The 21310-nt window shown below is 49.6% G+C and overlaps 1 protein-coding gene across 3 annotated transcripts in view; it reads right to left on the bottom strand.

The window, feature by feature from the left end:
* Positions 1-10863: 10863 nt before the first annotated feature.
* LOC140405402 (integrin alpha-7-like) overlaps positions 10864-21310 on the bottom strand; it is a 364198-nt gene continuing 353751 nt past the window's right edge. For 2 of the 3 annotated variants that reach the window (XM_072493761.1, XM_072493762.1), the window contains exon 25: positions 10864-20155. In XM_072493761.1, coding sequence (XP_072349862.1) covers positions 19997-20155 — 159 coding nt within the window. In that variant the 3' untranslated portion in view covers positions 10864-19996. The remainder of the gene's footprint in view (positions 20156-21310) is intronic. The other variant, XM_072493763.1, reaches the window with a different exon arrangement.

Here is a 21310-nt window from a genome sequence, read left to right as displayed (position 1 = left end):
AAATGTTGCAAATTTGGAATAAAAATACTTTTTTTTTTTTAAAAAGCTTGACATCATCCGGAACAGAATTGTCACTTGACTTGCTCCCAGCTGCCAGGGAACGGAGACAAATGGACAAACCAGGTGGCCAGGGTGAATGAGTTAGATATCACAGATTGTCAAGATTACAGTAGATACAAAATATGCAATCAGTTAATATTTTTGGACTGATGAATCGATTTTCAAGCAATGATTGTCTGACAGCCCACAACTGATGATCTAGCCACAGTCACACAAAACAGGGGGGAAACGGTCACTCTCAATCAAAATGTGAACAACTCGGATTCTCATCGTATCTCAGCTCTCACCTGTCATGTGTGCAGTAAATGATTCTTGCCGCATGCAAGCAAACTGATCCCAGTGAGGCCTGTATGAACCTGTCCCGGCCCAGCACTTTGCTGTGGGACAGGTATTTCTGGCACCCAGCAGGGATCACTTGAAAGATTCCACCTAAAGATGGTTCAGATACCCATCTTCGCCGAGAGTCAAAATGGGCGTAACAGACCTCGTGACAGCGCGCCAAGCGAAGCAGAAGCCTGCTCATCGTCCCAGTCACGTGCACAATTCAGTCGGCCATTGAATGCTCCGATTCCTGTCCTCTTGACAAATCATGGGAGTGCTACCTGTGGAACGTAACTGGTGAAGATAGACTGCAAAGTTATCTTTGAATTTATCTTGAGGGGGGAGGAATACGGGGGGGAAAGAGGCAGAGATTTCACGGAATTACAGAACTGTTAGGGTGTAGAAGGAGGCCATTCGGTTTATCGAGTCTGCACTGACTCGCCAAACCATCATCATGACTTAGTGCCGTTCCCCTGCCTTTTCCCCATACCCCTGCACATTGCTTCTATTCAAATAATCATCCAACTTGAATGCCTCGATTGAATCGGCCTCCACCTCACTTCCAGGCAGCACATTCCAGACCCCAGCCACTCGTGCGAAAAAGTTTTTTCCTCACATTTGCTTCTTTTGCAAATCACCTTAAATCTGTGTCCCCTCATTCTTGCTCCTCAAGAACAGTTCCTCACTGTCTACTCCAGGGTTTTTCAAACTCAGAGTAGCGACCCATGGGTGGGTCGCGGGCGGGTGTCAGGAGAGTCGCGGAGCGATGTGTTGTGGCGTTACTGATCGTGAGAAGAAGTCCACAACAGCCACGACTGGCTTTTAAGAATGCTGGAAGTCCCTGATTGGTTGCGGCATTTGAGGGGGCAGGGCAGCTCGAGGCTGGACTGTGTGCTGGTCACCGCGTGTGCGCGCAATGAGTGGGGACAGGGGCTGACGGTTGTCCATGTAGGCGTACAATGCTAACAGTGGTGGCCCCAGCTTAGAGCTCCGCTCTGGTGCTCTTCCCCTGCGGCTGCTCAGCTCGTCCACTGCCACCGATCGGCAGTATGCGACCTGTGGCTCCGTGGTCAAGCTGTGCGACAGCCGGAACAATGTCGGCTTGCACTCCCACGATGTACTCGTCGGGAAGTGGTCAGCAGTCTGAGACTGGGGTGGATGCAGCCACTGGACAGTGAGAGGGAAGCCAGGCCAGGTTTGTCGGCCAGGAATACCGATCAAACGAGGCCAGTCAATAGGCTGACACATGTCAACACTGGAAGAAACCTACACAGTCATCACTTTGGGTCACCACCCTCTGGAAACCAGGGAATGCTTTTGGTGAGAATGGAGAAGGGGATGACTTTGATATTTCGATAGCGCAATGCCAGTAAGAAATATTGCAACATTGTGTGTGTTTGACAAGTTACTCGAAAGTCATAGTTTGTAAAGTAAACCAAGATTGTACTTTTTTCTATACTTATTTAAATTTCTAAAGAAATGGGAATATATTTAAAATAAAGCTTGTGTGTAAATGTAAGGATGTGCATGTTCAACTGAAATTGTCTTAATTTTCAGCAGTAATAAGTCATAAACTTGGAAACATCAGGTATTGGAAATAAAGTTCCAAAGTTAAAGAAAAGAATGTTGGCCACGACCAGCCAATCCACCGAACCTGAACATCATTCGGGACTTGTGGGAGGAAACCGGAGCACCCGGAGGAAACCCACGCAGACACGGGGAGAACGTGCAGACTCCGCGCAGACAGTGACCCAAGCCGGGAATCGAACCTGGGACCCTGGCACGGAGAAGCAACAGTGCTAACCACTGTGTTACCGTGCCGCCCACCTAACCACTCAGCTGTGTACACAGGCACCAAGGAGCACGGGTCTGGCGGGGGGGGGGGGGGGGGGGGGGGGGGGGGGCGGTCAGAGGTGTACATGTTGCACTGACTGGTGCAATCAGGGAGTGATTACATGCGGAGCAGGCTTCTACCCAGAGCGTAATGATAATACTGGAGTGCTTTAATATTACTGTTCAAACATTATTGAGTGTCTAAGTGTCAAGTCTCGCTTATTCACTTCTCTGAATAAAATATAACCACAGTCACCAGAAAGGATCATCATTTTGAATCATTTCAGAGCTTGGGAAAAGGAGCTAAAGGGTTAATTGGCTCGCTGCACCCTAAATCCCAACACCACAACCTCCATAACATCAGTCTTCCAGAGGGGAATTTTGGACCGGTTCCACTTTTTGACATGTTCCCGATATCATCGACCAGGAGAGAATGGGGCTTACTTTCTGACACAGCAGATCCCTTCCAAACCCAGTGAAAACATTCCAATTCCCTGATGGTTTCCCATGTCCCGGGGCTTTAATACTGATGACTAAAAGGGAATTTCGCCCTCTAGAGGATACGCAAGTCTCTGACAGGCTGTACACAGCATGGTGTAAAAGGGACAATCACAATCTGCCACAGTTGGCCATGGCGTTAAGAGCTTCGAGGAACTGGAAAGGGCTGGTTCGGGGGCAGATAACCTGCTCTTGTACATCTCAGACCCGTTAGGGGGGGCTGGGGGAAATTATGTGGATCTTAGGGGAATTTGGCAAGGTTTCGGGGTATAAATTGAACATGGGGAAAAGCGAGATGTTTGCGATCCAGGCAAGAGGGCAGGAGAAGAGACTGGGAGAGCTGCCGCTTAGAATGGTAGGAAGGAGCTTTCGGTATCTGGGAATCCAGGTGTCTCGGGAATGGGAGACATTGCACCAGTTAAACCTGTCCCGGCTAATAGACAAATGAAGGAAGACTTTAAGAGATGGGACATGCTCCCGCTATCACTGGCGGGGAGGGTACAGACTGTGAAAATGCCGGTCCTCCCCAGGTTTCTGTTTGTCTTTCAGCACCTCCCCATCTTCATCCCGAAGGCCTTTTTTAAACGAGTGAATAAGGTGATTTTGGGCTTTGTGTAGGCGAGTGAAGAAAATATTGCTTTATATTTAAACGCATTTTACACTTTACACTTGTATCAAAGTAGGTTACAGCAAATAAACACCCCGGGAAACATTCTTCCCAACAATCAACTATACAGTCTGTACAGATTTTTCTCCTTTTTCACCCCCCCCGCTGTGACGAGCAGCTCCTCAAACACGGTCACAAACATCCCCCACCTTTTCTCAAACTCCCCTGCTGAGCTCCTTAACTCATACTTTATCTTCTCGAACCGCAGGAAGTCATACAGGTCACCCAACCATGCTGCTGCCCCCGGTGGCGATGCCGACCGCCACTCCAGCAAAATTCATCGCCGTGCAATCAGAGAGGCGAAGGCCAAGACATCAGCCTTCCTCCTCTCCATGAGCTCCAGCTTCTCTGAAACCCCAAATATCGCCACCAAAGGGTCCGGCTCCACTCCCTCCTCCACTATCCTGGCTAAGACCGCGAACACTCCCGCCCAGAATCTTCCCAAGTTTTCACAACCCAAAACATGTGTGCATGATTCGCTGGCCCCCGCCCACACCTCTCACACTCATCTGCTACCCCCTGAAAGAACCCACTCATTCTCGCCCGAGTCATATGCACCCTGTGCACCACCTTAAACTGTATCAGGCTCATCCTCGCACAAGAGGAGGTCCCGTTTACCCTTCGCAGTGTCTCACTCCATACTCCCCAATTGATCTCCATTCCCAACTCCGCTTCCCATTTCTCCTTGATCTTCACCAGCCACTCGCCTCCCTGCTCCCCCAGCCACTTATATATATCCCAATCCTTCCCTCCCCTTCCACATCCGGAAGCAGCAGTCGCTCCAGCAGGGTGTATCCCGGCAACCTAGGGAACCCCCTCCAGACCTATCGCGCAAAGTCCCTAACCTGCAGATACCTGAACTCGGTACCCCTCGGCAGCTCTACCCTCTCCCTTAGCTCCTCCAGACTGGCGAACCCTTCCTCCAAATACAAATCCCTCACCTTGACCAGCCCCACTTCCCTCCACCTCCTGTATACACTATCCATCCCCCCCGGCTCAAACCCATGATTCTCGCACAGCGGCGTTAGCACCGACATCCCTTCCACCCTAAAATGCCTCCTCAGCTGATTCCATATCTTCACCGTGGACTGCACCACTGGGCTCCCTGAATACCTACTCGGAGCCATTGGCAATGCTGCCGTCACCATAGCCCTCAAACTAGACCCCTTACAAGGTTCCTCCTCCATCCTAACCCACTCTACCCCTTCTCCTTCCCACCACCGCCGCACCTTGTCCACATTCGCCGCCCAATAATAATGAAGCAAGTTTGGCAACGCCAACCCCCCCTGCTGCCTCTGTAGCAGGGTCCTCCTCACCCTCAGCACCTTCCCCGCCCATACAAAGTCAGAGATGATTGTGTCCACTTTCCAAAAAAAGGCCTTTGGTATAAAGATCGCCTGAAAGATAAACAAGAACCTTGGCAGAATGTTCATTTTCACCACTTGGACCCTCCCCGCCAACGTTAAGTGCAGTGTATCCCACCTCTTAAGATCCTCCCTGGCCTCCTTCACCAGCTTCGTTAAGTTCCACTTATGGAGCCCCGTCCATTCCCTCGCTACCTGAATCCCCAAGTACCTAAACCTATCCCTCGCTACCGTAAATGGCATCCCCCCTAAATTAGCCCGCTGTGCCAGCTCATTCACCGGGAATACCTCGCTTTTCCCTACATTCAGCTTGTATCCCGAGAACCCTCCAAACCTCCCCAGCAGGCCCATAATCCTTCCCATACTCTCCAACGGATCCGAAACATACAGCAAGAGGTCATCGGCATAGAGCGACACCCGATGCTCCCTCTGTCCCCTCATTATCCCCTGCCACTCTGCCGACCCACTGAGAGCCATCGCCAATGGCTCTATGGCCAGCGCAAACTGCAGCGGCGACAGCGGGCACCCCTGCCTCGTACCCCTGTGTAAGTCAAAGCTTCGTGAGCTCATATCATTCGTCCTCACCCTCGCTCTTGACGCCACATACAGCAACCGTACCCATGCCACAAATCTCGGCCCAAACCCAAACCTTCCCAAAACTTCAAACAAGTACCGCCAGTCCACCCGATCAAACGCTTTCTCCGTGTCCATGGATACCACCACCTCCGGTACCAGAGCTCTCGATGGATTCATCACCACATTCAACAGTCGTCTTATATTACTCGCGAGCTGCCTGCCCTTCACGAAGCCTGTTTGATCTTCTGCAACCACCCCCGGGACACAATCCTCCATCCTCCTCGCCAACAACTTAGCCAATACTTTCACATCCGTGTTCAATAGTGATATGGGTCTATACGACCCACATTCCACCGGATCCTTCCCTTTTTGGGGATTAGTGTGATTACTGTCTGCTTCATCGTCTCCGGCAACTCCCCCTTCTCCAGCACTTCCTTAAACGCCCCCAACAGATGTGGTGCCAGGTCCGCCGCAAATTCCTTATAAAATTCTGCCGGGTACCCATCCGGCCCAGGGGCCTTCCCCGACTTCATACCCCTGATACTATCCAGCACCTCCCTCAGCCCCAGGGGCTCCTCCAACGCCTGCCTCTTTGCTTCCTCCACCTGGGGAAATTCCAGCTCGTCCAGAAACTGCCTCATGTCCCCCTCCTCTCCTCCTGGGTCTGCCTCATAAAGTCCCTGGTAATACTCTCCAAATGCCTCATTTATCCTCCCTGTCTCTGACACCACATCCCCAGCCCCAGTCCGGATCTTCAATATTTCCCTGGACGCAGCCTGCCTCCGCAGCTGGTGCTCCAGCATGCGGCTCGCCTTCTCCCCATACTCGTACTGCACCCCTCTTGCCCTACACAGTTGCCCTCCTGCCTTCTCTGTTGTCAGCCTGTCAAATTGCCCCTGCAACTTTTTCCTCCTCGCCCCCCTCCACGGTCGGCACCCTCGAATATTCCCTGTCCACCTCCAGTATCTCGCTCACTAGACGGTCATGTTCCTCCCTCCTTTCCTTATTCGCACGAACCGTAAATGAGATAATTTCTCCCCGGACCACTGCCTTCAGTGCTTCCCAAGAAATGCTCGCCGACACCTCCCCATTCTGATTGAACTCCACATAATCCCTAATCGCCAACTGCACCTTATCACAAAAACCTCCATCCGCCAACAACCCCGAGTCAAACCTCCACCCCGGCCTCTGCTCTCGTCCCACACTGAACCGAATATCCAGCCAGTGGGGCGCATGGTCCGAGATAACTATCCCCGCATACTCTGCCCCCTCCACCCCAACCAAAATCTCCCGACTCACTACAAAGCAATCAATCCTCGAATACACCTTATAGACGTGTGAAAAGAAGGAATACTCCCTTCCCCCTGGGTTCGGAAAGTGCCATGGATCCACCACACCCACCCTCTCCATAAACCCCCCCCAGCTCCCTTGCCATTCGTACCCTACCCATCGACCTGGGGCTCGATCTATCCACCCTCGGCTCCAGGACACAGTTAGAATCTCCTCCCATGATCAACTGGCCAAATCCGGGATTGCTGCCAGCAACCCCCTCATAAAACCCACATCATCCCAATTTGGGGCATACACATTTACCAACACTACCGGTGCCCCTTCCAATACCCCACTCACAATCACATATCTCCCACCTGGATCCCTCACCTCCTTCGCACTCACAAATCCCATTTTTTTGCTCAGTAAAATCGCCACACCCCTCGATTTCAAATCAAACCCCGAGTGAAAAACCTGCCCGACACACCCCTTCCTGAACCTAACCTGGTCCTTCACACGGAGGTGTGTCTCCTGCAAAAAGACAACCCCCGCTTTCAAGCTCCCGAGGTGCGCGAACACCCGCGACCTTTTAACCGGCCCATTCAGTCCCCGGACATTCCACAGTCCCAACCTTACCGGAGGCTTGTGCCTCCAATCCCCTCTACCGTCCGTCATCTTCCCCACTTAACTCCTGCCCCTTTAATTCCACTCTGTACCTCGCCCATCCCAGATGGCCCCTGTCTTCGCCCTTGACCAAGTCATCTCTCACCCCCTGCCGCGTCGCAGAAACCACCCCCCCCCCCCCTTTTCCCCTTCTCCTTCTTCTGCCCCCCCACTTCCCCTCCCCCCCCCCCCCCCCCCCGCCCTTCCCCACACTCCTCAGCTCCAAGAAGGCCTCCTGCTGGCCGTACCCTCCCCCACCCAAACAAGGACTTCTCCTGAACTCCAGGTAGCCTTCTCCAAAAGCAAACAAACAGATGTTAAACACAGTCCCATAAAACAGGAGGGGGGATGGGAACATCCATCCCCACATAAACCTTTCACCCCGACAACTCCTTACAATCTCAACATTGAACAGAACCCCCCCCCAACAAAAAAAGGCGAAAATCCCCCAATCCCTACACCCACGTCAAACATGCTCCCGCCCATTACATAGAGCCAGCCCCCGGTTCCCAAGCATTGTCCACTCAGTTCTCCCCCAGTTTATGCTCCTTAATGAAGTCTTCGGCCGCTTCTGGGCTCTCGAAATAATACTCCCGGCCTCCGAACGTCACCCATAATTTCCCCGGGTAGAGCCCCCCAAACCTGGTTAGCCGCCGGTACAGCACCGCCTTGGCCTTGTTGAAACCTGCCCGCCGTTTTGCCAACACGGCTCCGATGTCCTGATAAATCCGGATGTTATTTCCAGTCGCAGCTACGCTTCTCCCTGGCCCACAGTAGAATTTTCTCTTTCTCCACACGTTTATGGAGTCTCACGATCACCGCCCCCGGCGGCTCCCCAGCTCGAGGCTTCTGCCTCAGAGACCTATGCACTCGGTCCACTTCAGGGGCCTTATCCAGCACCCCTTCTGCCACCAGCATCCTCGAGACGTACCTCGTGGCACTCACACCTTCCACTCCTTCAGGCAGGCCCACTATTCGCAGGTTCTGTCTTCTCGAGGCATTCTCCTGCTCCTCCACCTTTGCCCTCAGTGTTTTACGAAGGTCTCCTAGGAGCCCCACCTCCACCTCCAGAGCCACCACACGATCGCTGTGGTCCGAGATTACTCCTTCAATCTCCCCAATCTGTGACCCCTGCACCTCCAAACACCTCTCCATCCGATCCAAAGTACTCTTCAGGGGTGCCACAGTTTCTGCAATGGCCTTTGCATGATCCTCATACATTTCTTTCCTCTGTTTATGGAATTCCTCCTTGATAAAAGTCATCAGTTCCTGTATCTGGGGCCTTACAGCTTGCCCCTCCCCTGCCTGCATGCTGGAAGAGACTGTCTGTGAAGCACAGGACTGTTGCAACCTTCCAGCCAAACCTCTCCCTGTTTTCTGCCGGGTCCGGTGATCAGAAGACATCCCATTCCAGGGGTAAACTACTCCTCTAACATTCACCTCGGCCTTTTCATCAAAATTCCACCCGGATCTGGGTAAAAAGAGCCCTTTTCTGTGACTTTGAATAGGAACAGCCCTTTATGTGACCAATCACTCCATGGTCACAAGAGGAAGTCTTCGAAGAAAGTATTGCTGGAGCATAGTCGGGGGCTGGGGGTGGGTTGGCGCTGCCGAACTTCTGTAACTACTACAGGGTGGCTAATATAGCCATGAGTAGGAAGTGGGTAGTGGGGGGGGGGGGGGGGGTGGTCGGTGTGGTAGCAGGTGGAGGCAGCATCATGTAAAGACACAAGTTTGGGAGCACTGATATCGACACCTCTTCCGTTCTCGCCGGCCCGATACTCCACAAGTCCAGTGGTGGTGGCAGCTCTGAGAATCTGGGGGCAATGGAGGAGATATAAGAGAGTGGAGGGAGCATCGGTTTGGACCCCGATTTATAATAATCATCAGTTTGTACCGTCCGGAGATGGCAGAGAGCAGGAATTGGGAGGATGGGAGATCTACTTATAGATGGGAGCTTCCCCAGCTTGAAAGCTTTGGAGGATAAATTTGAATTGCCAGCAGCGAATGGGTTTAGATATCTGCAAGTACAAGATCTTTTGAGAAGGCAGGTTCCGGCCTTCCCGCTGCTGCCGCCACGGGGGATACAGGACAGGATAGTTTCCAGAACATGGGTGGAAGTGGGGAAGGTGTCAGATATTTACAAAGAACTTATGGAGTCAGAGGAAACTCAGATAAAGGATCTAAAGGGCAAGTGGGAAGACGAGCTAGGGGGAGAGATAGAGGCGGGTTTCTAGGCAGATGCCTTAAGCAGGGTTAACACATCCTCCTCATGTGCCAGGCTTAGCCTGATACAATTTAAGGTAGTCCACCGGGCACACATGACAGTAGCTAGGATGAGCAAGTTTTTCGGGGTAGAGGATCGGTGTGCAAGATGCGTGGGAAGCCCAGCAAATCATGTCCACATGTTTTGGGCATGCCCGAAGCTTAGAGGGTTTTGGCAGGGTTTCACTAAGGCACTGTCCACGGTGCTAAAAGCACGGGTGGTGCCGAGTCCGGAGGTAGCGATCGGAATGTCGGAAGAGCCAGGAGTTCAGGGGGCGAAAGAGGCTGACGTCCTGGCCTTTGCCTCTCTGGTCGCCCGGAGACGGATCTTGTTAATGCGGAGGGACTCGAAGCTGAGCGTAGAGACCTGGGTTAGTGACATGGCTGGGTTTCTCAATCTCGAGAAAATAAAGTTCGCCCCGAGAGGGTTAGGGTTCACCCGGAGGTGGCAGCTGTTTGTCGACTTTCTCGGGGAAAATTAAAAATGTCCGCAGATGCAGAAATCCAAGGTGGGTTGCGGGGGGCTAGACTATTATTTTATTGGTGGGGGTGTGAAGAATGTGGTGGGGATGGGAATATTCATTGCACCATGTTTATGTTGCTGGTATTGTTGTTATTATGCAAATTACAAATACCCTAATAAAAATATTTTTTTGAAAAAAATTGCCACAGTTCCTGTGGGGGGGTGGGGGGAGCCCTGAGGTACTTGGTCTTTGGCAGGTGGTACCCTGACACCACCAGCCTGGAACCCTAGCAGTGCCACCCGGGGGTGTCATTTAAAAATGGCGCCCAGATCTCTCGCTGCACTGGTGAGCGGAGTTCGTTAGTGCAGGAAATGGGACTGAGTGCGGCCTCGGTTGGGCATTCTTTGCGAAGGCCCCGAAATGGAGCAAGGTCCTGTTTGATAGCGGGGTCGTTCTTGGCACTGCCAGCGCCGGGAAATACCCAGCTAAACGCGCCCACCACAGTCCTCTGTTTCATGTGTGTTAAACCATGCCCGAGATTAATTATTAAATTGAAAACCGAGATAGATAGATTTTTGCTAACCAGATCAGCCATCTTTTCAGTGAATGGTCTGGAAGGCTAAAAAACCTCATGTTCCTATGCTAAACACATTTCGAAAATCCACCTCAGCCATTCCCTGTGGGAGTGAGTTCCACATTCTCACCACCCTCTGGGCAAAAGAAGTTTCTCCCAAATTTCCCATTGAACCTTTTCACAACTGTCTGTCATAGAAAGGAAATCCAGATGTTGCTGAAGTGATCAAGGGCAACTGTTGCCGCATATCCAGGGTATTCAGGAGGAGGGTAAGAAAACACATCGAGTGACACAATAAAGATTCCGAGATACTGAACATTTCCAATTTTTAATTTTCTGAGAATTGGACATTAAATAAGTAAACGGTCTGACAAACATTCAATAAAGAAAAGAGACTTGTTAACAAAACGTACAAAGCAACCACACTCAAATATAGACTTATATACAACCACATATATTTCTTTTCTTAAAAAGGAACACTTTGATTATCTGAGCTATATTATTATTTAATAGCTGTATTTGGTTAGACAGTCAAAATGCTCAGGTGAAAGGTCATGCCTAGTGACCGACCAGTGCAAATACACAATTCGACGTCATTATCTATCCCCCTGTTATCTTGGTTTTGGAAACCAGCGAATGTGGTGCAGGTCCCTCACTGTGGGAGCTGAGGCGAGATCGGAGAAGGAATTCAAGCTAACGGGGCGACAAGTGGCCATTGTTGTTTGGAGGTACACAGTTGATGAAATGCGCTGAGATTTCCTTCACCTCCCTCCCTCGCCTCTTTACCAATTTGGTCTTGCGAATCAATCCCCAAGTGCGCTCCAAGTTAGCCCCTCACGGCACGATCACCAATTTGGAGCACGCAAGGACTGCGATTCAGGAGACACAGCACCATTAATATGCCGACGGCCATTTTGAGAAGGCCAGGCCATGAAAGAAAAGTGAGTGGGTCTGGTGGTATCAAGTCTAAGACTAAGGAGCAGCAGTGATGAGTTGGCATATCATCAATGTAGAACCAACCACTTCACCCCTCCTAACTCAAGTTACCATGGCTACACAGTGCAAGGGTCTGAAGAAGAAAAAAAATAGAAACTGGTCAATCACTAGACACAATTTTGTCATGTAATGAACACCAATAATTAGGGAAGGAATAGCTCGTTGGATGCAAAGTGTACAAAAAAAAGTGAAGGAAAGCAGGTAAGGCACACAAATATCGGGCAGAACAGTTACAGACATTTGCTGTTAACTAATTGTGACAGAGTTTCTCAAGGATATGCAACAATGGAGACCCAGAATTGGAATTTCCATTTTATGTTAGGTTTTTCTTCAAAACGCTTTCTGCCCAATGTGGCCCGCAGTATCAATGCTTTTCTCAATAAATAGAGGCAATACACAACCAGAGGGCAAACCGCTGTCTCAGTGAGTTTAGCATCGTGCAAGGTTACTGTGAGGCATCTCTGGTGGTTTACAAAGTGGAGTGCAATTTATGCCTAGAATTGGTTGTTAATCCAGGGGCGAGTTATTCCTTTAGATAAGACATGAGGGGGGGAATTTGTGATCCGTGATTTGTCATTGGAATCAGTTTGTGACACCAAGAGTACGATCTTCCTCTTTCTAGGCTTGCGGTCATTAAGTTACATAGTTTGGGGGCGGCACGGTGGCGCAGTGGTTAGCACTGCTGCCTCACGGCGCAATTCGATCCCGGCCCCGGGTCACTGTCCGTGTGGAGTTTGCACATTCTCCCCATGTCTGCGTGGGTCTCACCCCCACAACCCAAAGATGTGCAGGGTAAGTGGATTGGCCACGCTAAATTGCCCCATAATTAGGAAACAAAATTGGATACTCTAAATTTCTAAAAAAGAAAGTTAGATAGTTTGATAGTCTTCAGTGAGCTAGCTTCTAACTTAACCACCTTTCTTTCTCTTCACGATGTGGAGACTGAGATTCATCACACCATTTCCTACTTCAATCACTCAACGCTATGGACCTCCTCACCTCTCTCAAACACCCTTATTCTTATCGTGTACAGACTTCAATCATGCAAGCTTGACCTCAACTGAACACAACTGATTTACCTCATCTTGTCCTCAACTCTATTCGGTCTCGCTGGTGTCTTGCACAATGGGGGCGGCTGACCTTTCACCTAAGTTTCTTCTGTCTAATTTGGCATTCTTAAAATGTCTATTCCCATTGGCTACTGTAGTCACCTGGGTCAACGGGATAGCTGAGGCAATTAATTCATAATTCCAGCAAGACACTTCTACAAGACATGGGAGAAGGGGAAAGTTGCAATTCCTGGAGCCCTCACAATTCCCACCAAACAGATCTACCAAGATCTGGAGACCCCCCCCCCCCCCCCCAATCATGGACTCCTTATTGTAGGGACAATAGGGAGTTAGGCATAAAGAGAGCGTGAATGAGAGATGGGGCTGTAACATCCATCACACCAATTCTCTAACTACATTCTATTCCAACAAGTATCCTCTATGGTAGTGACTTTGCCCTTAAATGCTGAACATTATAACAGGCAATGCACTTTTAACAATTAAGGTGCTTGCATGAGCGAAGTTTGCCAGGTAATCTGAAATGCTGGTCACAATTAATCAGTTAGAATCTGTAACTGTTAATTCCAAGGCAGAAGGGGCAGTTTAGCACAGGGCTAAATCGCTGGCTTTGAAAGCAGACCAAGGCAAGCCAGCAGCACGGTTCAATTCCTGTACCAGCCTCCCCGAACAGGTGCCGGAATGTGGCGACTAGGGCCTTTTCACAGTAACTTCATTTGAAGCCTACTTGTGACAATAAACGATTTTCATTTCATTTCATGTGCAGCAAAAGCTGGCCAAGAATAACTCTTCGGAGAGTTAGCTTCAATGTGAGAAAATTGCTGTTCAACTAAAAAGATTTTGCGAACCATGTTTCTCTTAATGATTTCTTGACGAATGCAGCAGGCGGCAGAGAGAGGGCAGTGAGAGAAGCAAAGTGCGAGAAACTGCAGCGGGATATGTTCAACCTCGGCTTGACTAATAAAAATCTTGAGGACCCCACCAGAATTCTGGGGCAGAACGAGACAGTGGCCAACGGCGTGAAGTATGACCTGCTCCAACTCTCTAAAAGAACAGCAAATGCAGGATTCCTCCTGCAGTCGGTTAATAATAGTTGGCCTTTGAGCCTTGCGCAATGAGCAGTCGCAAACCCTCCTGTAAAAAGGGGACAGATCCCTTTCCCCTCTGCCCGCCCTAACAAAGCCCCAGCAGACATAGCTTCATTTAAGATGAGGTTTGGTCGCTGGAGGTTTGCTTTTTTCTCCCAGCAGGTTGGTATTTTTGGGGGCACGCAAGCTGGTCGCCAAAATTACCATTCAGCCCATCTAGTCTGCTCTGCCATTCGATGAGATCATGACTGTGTGATATTATTACTGAGGGGCAGTCTGAACAGCTGAATATTACCTGCTGTTGAGGCCTTTGTTGTCTTCTCTCCCCACCCCAATCCTCTCGCCAACTGCAGAAACATTATTCAGCCATCTCCCCATGGGGTTAACACTTGTAGCGCTAACAGTACACTTCCTCTGCAAACTATATCGGTGTGAATATGCAAATTCTAACCAGGAGTCGGAAGACCTTGAACTAATTATACAGCATCCAGATATCCATCTCCCTGCCCCTCTATTCTACTACTAGAGGGCTGAATTTTCCGTCTGGGATTGGAAAACAGAAGTTGGAAATTCTTTTCCTGAATGTTGAGCCCATTGCCAGGGAGAAACAGTCACTCTGTGGGATTTTCAAGGAGGCACCCCCTTAATTGCCATGGAGACAGGCACCCTGCCATTGCAAGGCCGTGGATAGGCCCTCTCAAAGCCAGAGGCCTCCCTGCTTGAGAGTTGTGATGGCAGGTTCAGTAACGGAGAGAGTGCTTCAACATGGAGGCGCCGTCTCACAACTTTTTAAAACCTTTCATTTAAAAATAAAATGGTTCTGGCAAGATGGGCAAAATGGCTTCCTTTTGCTGTTGAGAGTGCTGTGTTTCACTGCAAACAATAATCAGTGTCTTAGTAACGGGCAAAAGCCACTGAAACAAAGATGGCTGCTGGTTCTAAAGCAAACACAAATCGATGGCCTCCAGTTTAGGCCCAGGCAACCCCTTCAAAACAGGATAGCCCAGTCCAAAAGTGGCAACCCTAGGTTTGCACAGGCCTGAGGGCTGAACCAGCCACGATGCCAGGGAACGGCACACTGCCTCGACAGAGATAAAGGCAAGACAAACGAATATGGTTTACTTATCTAGTACTGTACAAAAGCATGAAGACCGTAACTCTGAGACACAGATTTATGTGCCAATGAAAAGGGGTATTTCTCCTGTCCAGTTTGATACCCCCACACTGGTTGATCCGCATTTATAAATTGCGAAATACCAATAATGATTTCAGTCTATCACCGAATCTCCGGTAATGCACACCTTGCAACTGGTGCACAGGTTTAATTTAACACTGTACAGTACCATATATGAAACTGTAATGAAGTCACTTCGGATTATGAACAGTAATTGTTCCCGCACAAGGCAGGCTTTCCTTAAAAATTCAGTAGACATTAATTCAGTATCTATACTCACGATACAGGCCCAAATTGACAGGACCAACCAAAGGTAATGCCAACCAAGGTTTAAAACAGCATGGCATTACGTGGCACTTTTGAGGGCACAGGTGCCAGCTGCATAATGTCCAGGAGCAGGAAAGCCCTTCAATTTTCTCTCTCCCCCCACCACCCCCCCCCCGCAAACCTGATGCAGTGCAGCCAATCGCAGCAATTCTCGACAGCCCGTAGCATGGAGTTGAGAATCTCGAACCAGGCTGGCATTTTGCCCAGAAACATCCTGACATGGTGAGACATCTTCTCCAAAATGAGTGGCCACGGCAGAAACCGGTTCTCAACAGGGCGAGGGGATGGGGGCTGGGGGGCGGCGACACTAAAAACTGAATTTTGAAGCCTAAAAAGAAACACACTTTGCCGAAAAAGTGCCAAGTTAAACGTGGCATCTGACAGCCCAGTCCTCTCCGTCGGCCTGTTTCGTGAATAAATCTCCAAAACATCTTCAATGTGCCAAGACATTCAAGTGCACAGGTTAATTCAGGAAGAAATAAAAACTAACAAAATGCTGTATCTCCGTAACAGGGGCCATAATTGTATGTTTCCGATTATCACAGTGGTGCCACTTTGAGTTTGGTGCCCAGTTTAGACTGACGACATTCCACTTAAAGGGGCAGTTGACCCAAATGGATTTATCTTCGAGCAGCGGTTTCCACGTTACAGTCAGTGGAAAGGGAAGGGGTATCGTCAGATTTACCCGATGAGAAATCGATTTCAAAGAATGCCCACTCATCGGAAGAGTTTAAGGGGCATCTTGATAAATACATGAATAGGATGGGAATAGAGGGATACGGACCCAGGAAGTGTAGAAGATTGTAGTTTAGTCGGGCAGCATGGTCGGCACAGACTTGGAGGGCCGAAGGGCCTGTTCCTGTGCTGTACTTTTCTTTGTTCTTTGTTCTTTGAGTAGTGTTCGATTGCTGGGTTTGGGGACAATGCAATTCATTGACACACTTCCTTCACTTAAGTCTCTGCCCTCAGTTCCTGATTTGCTTTGTAAAATACCAAGGGCAGGAGGAGTGGAAATCTGGTGTCATTCACACATTCATTGCATGGTTCTTAATCCCTACATTGCACAAAAAAGAAAGGCATGCAATCAATAGAAAGACAAACAGCAAGTACTGCAACTCCTAACTACCGACCGAAAATGCGAGTCATCCAAACAGGTCTTACAGAGAAAGAGGAGTTTGGAGGGGGAGTACTTGACCCAGGGGCTCGGCTGAAGCTTTTCTGCTTCACACCTATTGCTTGTATTTTCTGGTCTTAATCCCACTTGAAAACACTGTAATCTTTCCAGTGACAAACATATACCACACAGTAAATCGTAAAGTATACATCAGTTATCCATGAAGGCCCCGCCTTCTCAACCTTGCCCCCTGCCTGAGGTGTGGTGACCCTCGGGTTAAATCACCACCAGTCAGCTCTCCCCCCTCAAAGGGGAAAGCAGCCTATGGTCATCTGGGACTATGGCGACTTTACTTTTATCTATAAATCACTTCACAGAGAACAGTCATCAGGAAAGAACTCTGACCTTGATTAAAGCAATCTCGTCTGTGGGGTGGCCATTACTTTTCGGTTTTAGTTTTTGACAGAATGACTTGCACATTGCGGGCGGCATGGTAGCACAGTGGTTAGCACTGCTGCGTCATGGCGCTGAGGACCCGGGTTCGATCCCGGCCCCGGGTCACTGTCCGTGGGGAGTTTGCGCATTCTCCCCGTGTCTGCGTGGGTCTCACCCCCACAACCCAAAGATGTGCAGGGTAGGTGGATTGGCCACGCTAAATTGCCCCTTCATTGGAAAAAAAATTGGTTACTCCAAATTTATTTTTTTAAATGACTTGCCTCTAAAAAGAAGTGACAGGTCAGGATTCACTTCAAATGTTGCAGATCGCCACTCAGACAAGTGTTTATCAGTGTTCTGCCGCCACAGGCAGAACACCTGGGTCAGTCCCAAAGCTTTCTGTCAGTAGGCACTTGATGCTTCCTGTGATCTGGCAACACGACGGGCCTAGTACTGTCACCTAGGAGATGCCAACGTCATTGATGAAGTGCTGAGAGTGGGCAGCTGCCAATTTGCTTTGCTGCCACATTTCCTGGCTATTGGTCAGGCCTGTGAGTGGCCTGTCCAGGGGAAAGAGAGATTGCGGGCCTGCATGGGCAGGCCGAGAGCTTGGCCTGTCTGCGAAGACCCAAAGTTGGAATCATTGGTGGCCCATATGATGTCCCGTGGCAGAAGCTATTTAGCTTTGGCATTGACTGTGCCACCCATGTTTATATTACAGGGCCGTCAACAGAGCCAACTCCAGTGGCAAAGCTATCAGATAAAATGTTGAATTTGTGCCAAATATTCTCCCACAGTGACAGGTTTGTGGGTCATGAACTGGAGTGACTCAACAGCATTTTACAACATTAAACCGGAAAAGAATTGAACAATTAGTAACGATTCCTCACATCAATTCTGATGATTGAAATGGTCTTTGCTTGATCTCCCAGCCCATTCATTAAAATTTGATGACATGCTTAGAGTATGATTGCCCTCTTTCTCTTTGACAAAATGCTGCTGCTGATTGCTCCAAAAATGGATCCAATGATTTGAGGAAGCTGAATTGCAAAGCGTGCTTGACACGACTCGAGATCAGTGGACGAAGAATTTACAGCCACATGGAATTCAGCCTATCAATTCAGTCTGTTACTGTACTTTGTTACTCATGGCACGGTGGCACAGTGATTAGCACTGCTGCTTCACAGCGCCAGGGACCCGGGTTCAATTTCAGCCTCGGGTCACTGTCTGTGTGGAGTCTGCACGCGTGTGCGTGGGTTTCCTCCGGTTGCTCCCGTTTCCTCCCACAGTCCAAAGATGTGCAGGTTAGGTGGATTGGCCACACTAAATTGTCCCTTATTGTCTAAAAGGTTAGGTGGGGCTACTGAGTTGCGGGGATAGGGTGGAGGTGTGGGCTTAGGTAGGGTGCTCTTTGTGCGGACTCGATGGGTCGAATGGCCCCTTCTGCACTGTAAATTCTATGATTCGCTTCCAATCCTGGAGGTGTCGCCTCAATGAGTCATCTAGTGGTTAAACGTGAAACCTAGGCCCAAGCTTCCTCACACGGTGCATTCTGGGTCTGAGTGGGTTCGAAATGGAGGTTGGAGAGGGAAGGGGATAATGGAGATTGTGAGATGTTGCAGATCTCCACGGTGAGAGAGAGAGAGAGGGAGAGAGAGAACCATTGAGCAAGTGAATCACCTTCACTCTCTCATATCCCCTACCAATGGCTGGAGTGACAAACTTGGACTCAGGTTGCCTCTCTTAAGTAGGGTTGGGAGGAGGGGGAAGCTGAGGATATTTACCATTCCCTTCTTTTTACCTCTTCATCCAGTGGTCTATTTAGCTCCCTGAGATGTTCTGCAAGGTGGTCATGTAAATTGTACACATGTAGATTGTACACATGTAGATTGTACGCATGTAGATTGTACGCATGTAGATTGTACACATGTAGATTGTACACATGTGGCTGGCAGATTAATGTGACAGGAATGGCAGATGCAAAAAGATGACTGGAAGAGTAACCAGGTAAAATCTTTTTTAAAAGTCCTGGACGCTTTGATTTCACTTATTAGGGGTCATTTTGGAAGCCCTCGCTCCATTGGACAAGCTTCCGTTATAGCCCTATCACTGCACTGAGCAAAATTCACTTTGCACTTACATCCTCACCTCATAAAATGACTGCTTTAACTGGGATGGGAATTGGGTATGTATTGTCTGTCAAACTGAGCATCCACTGAAAGATGAGACTGAAAGTCTAGTCCATTGGCCTATCCCACATTTAGGGAGACATTAATACAAACATTTGATTGTGGCGACTTCCTCACACCTCAGAGCAGTTTACTGGGCAAATTCATGGATCTCTCAGCTCAATGGGATCACAGGTTGGGGAATCAGCGCTCACTCTTGTGAACCTATCACCAACCCCCACTCCCTTCAAGTGCTCAGTGGGGAGGGGTGGGGGCAGTGCGGAGGGGCCCGATGGATTAATTCACCTCTATGATTAACTGGATTAGAGGATACCCTGATAGGATGAGGGGAAGAGGAGTGGGAAGAGGCACCTGTGGAACATAAACATCGGCAATTGGGCCCAATCACCCATTTCCGTGTCAGTCACCTCATCGCTGTCGGTTCAACCTGGCGGCGCTCAAAATGGCTGCTGCATTGGTCGGCTTCGCAACAGAGAGTTGACAATCCCCACGAATCCCCAAAGCAATTCACAGGCGACAAAGCTTAGAGCTTGTTCGACGCAAGTTCTCACATTTCAGATCGCTATTTGGTGAATATCGTCATTCGATTTTCAGACTTATTGCCTTGGCCTCCAACTCCCTGGAGCTGGACCACGGAAAAAATGGCAAGCGCCTGTTTTCATGTACTAAATTCACATTGAACCTGGCGACAGATTCTTTCAGCATTAAGCCACATTAAGAGAGAGCAAGCGTGGTTTGGTTGAGGGGCGGGGGGGGGGGGGAAAGAGGGGCTTATTACTTATTTATGCAACTAGTACAAATGACACCAAGTCTGTTCATCGTTCAACTGCGAACACCATCATGGTTCCCGATCAGCTGTCGAGTGGCAGCTTTCGGTCCTGATGCAAATTTTAGCGCTCTCACTGTCTCAAAATGTCACCGTGTTCATTTTCAGTGCAGCTGGTTGTTGTTATAATCAGAAACATACAGGGTTTATTTTTGGGGTGGGGGATTTTTTTTTTTTGGTGGGACTTTTAGGTCTCAGTATTAAAGAATATAAAAATAAATAAGGTTCATGAGTAGCCGTCACTGTCAATCCAGTGCGTCATCCATTCCTTTTGATATTGGGTCTTTTTTTCATCCATGTGTAGCTGTCGCTCTTCTTTCCCTATCCGCACCGCGTGGTACTGTGGGACGGTGTCGTTGTAACGGGAACGCTTGAAGAATCCACACTGTAAATGAGAGAGAAAACGAGAGAGAGAGAGAGAGAGAGAAAGGACATGTTAGAACGTGGCATGAAATCACAATCTTGACACTCTAGGCCATAGGCAACCTTTGGTTTCTTGAACTGACAAGTGGCTTCAGATGTGGCTCTCTCTGCTGACCTCACTTCGGCCCTGTAAGTGCTGTCTCTTGTATCATCCGCCATTCCCTAGGCAACACCCAATACCATCCACCACCCCCCCCCCCCTCCCCCCCAAAAAGGCCATTCGTCATGCGTGAGCTCAAATGCTGGGGTTCAACCTGTTGTTTGGCCGTGGGCAGAGGTAAAGCTCAGCCGAATCCGATGCCCCATCTGTGCAAGTTCCAGTTTAACTATCGTCCCCCCCGCACCTCCCCCTTCTCTCCCCCCTATCTCCAGGGTCACTTCAGCCGCAACAACAAACTCAACTGCAGTGGTGGGTGGCTGAACAGGAGCTCACCCCGTCCCTATCGGGCAACACGATAGCACAGTGGTTAGCACTGCTGCTTCACAGTGCCGGGGACCCGGGTTCGATTCCCGGCTTGGGTCACTGTCTGTGCGGAGTCTGCACGTTCTCCCCGTGTCTGCGTGGGTTTCCTCCGGGTGCTCCGGTTTCCTCCCACAAGTCCTGAAAGACGTGCTGTTAGGTGAATTGGACATTCTGAATTCTCCCTCTGTGACCCGAGCAGGTGCCGGAATGTGGCGACGAGGGGATTTTCACAGTGACTTCATTGCAGTGTTAATGTAAGCCTACTTGTGACAATAAAGATTATTATTATTGTTCCCGGATCGGATAAACGGTTTGATTTCTAGCCGGTTTCATTTCTTGGCTTTTGTTTCTAAATACGCTAATTAAGGCATCTTTATTTTTTGGTTGTGTGCGGCTCTGCAGTCCTGCAACATCCTTGATCAACCACAGAAAATGGCTGACCGATCACATCAGGCTGCAAAGCTGTTTCTTCTGCAGGGCAGCATCCTTGCTGGGAAATTGGGTGTTCCATTGAGGTCCAGGAGGGCCACTGCCTGGGGGCCCACGGGGCAGTGCCCCTCCTGTGCCAGTTCCTCACCACGGTCGCAATGCGCGAGAGCTGTGGGCACTCACGCCAGGACCGCTCTGGATGCCGGGGCTGGCCAGGTTGTCTAA

Source organism: Scyliorhinus torazame, chromosome X, assembly GCF_047496885.1.
Source record: "Scyliorhinus torazame isolate Kashiwa2021f chromosome X, sScyTor2.1, whole genome shotgun sequence".
NCBI classification, from domain to species: domain Eukaryota; kingdom Metazoa; phylum Chordata; class Chondrichthyes; order Carcharhiniformes; family Scyliorhinidae; genus Scyliorhinus; species Scyliorhinus torazame.
This window is presented reverse-complemented; position numbering and strand designations above follow the sequence as displayed.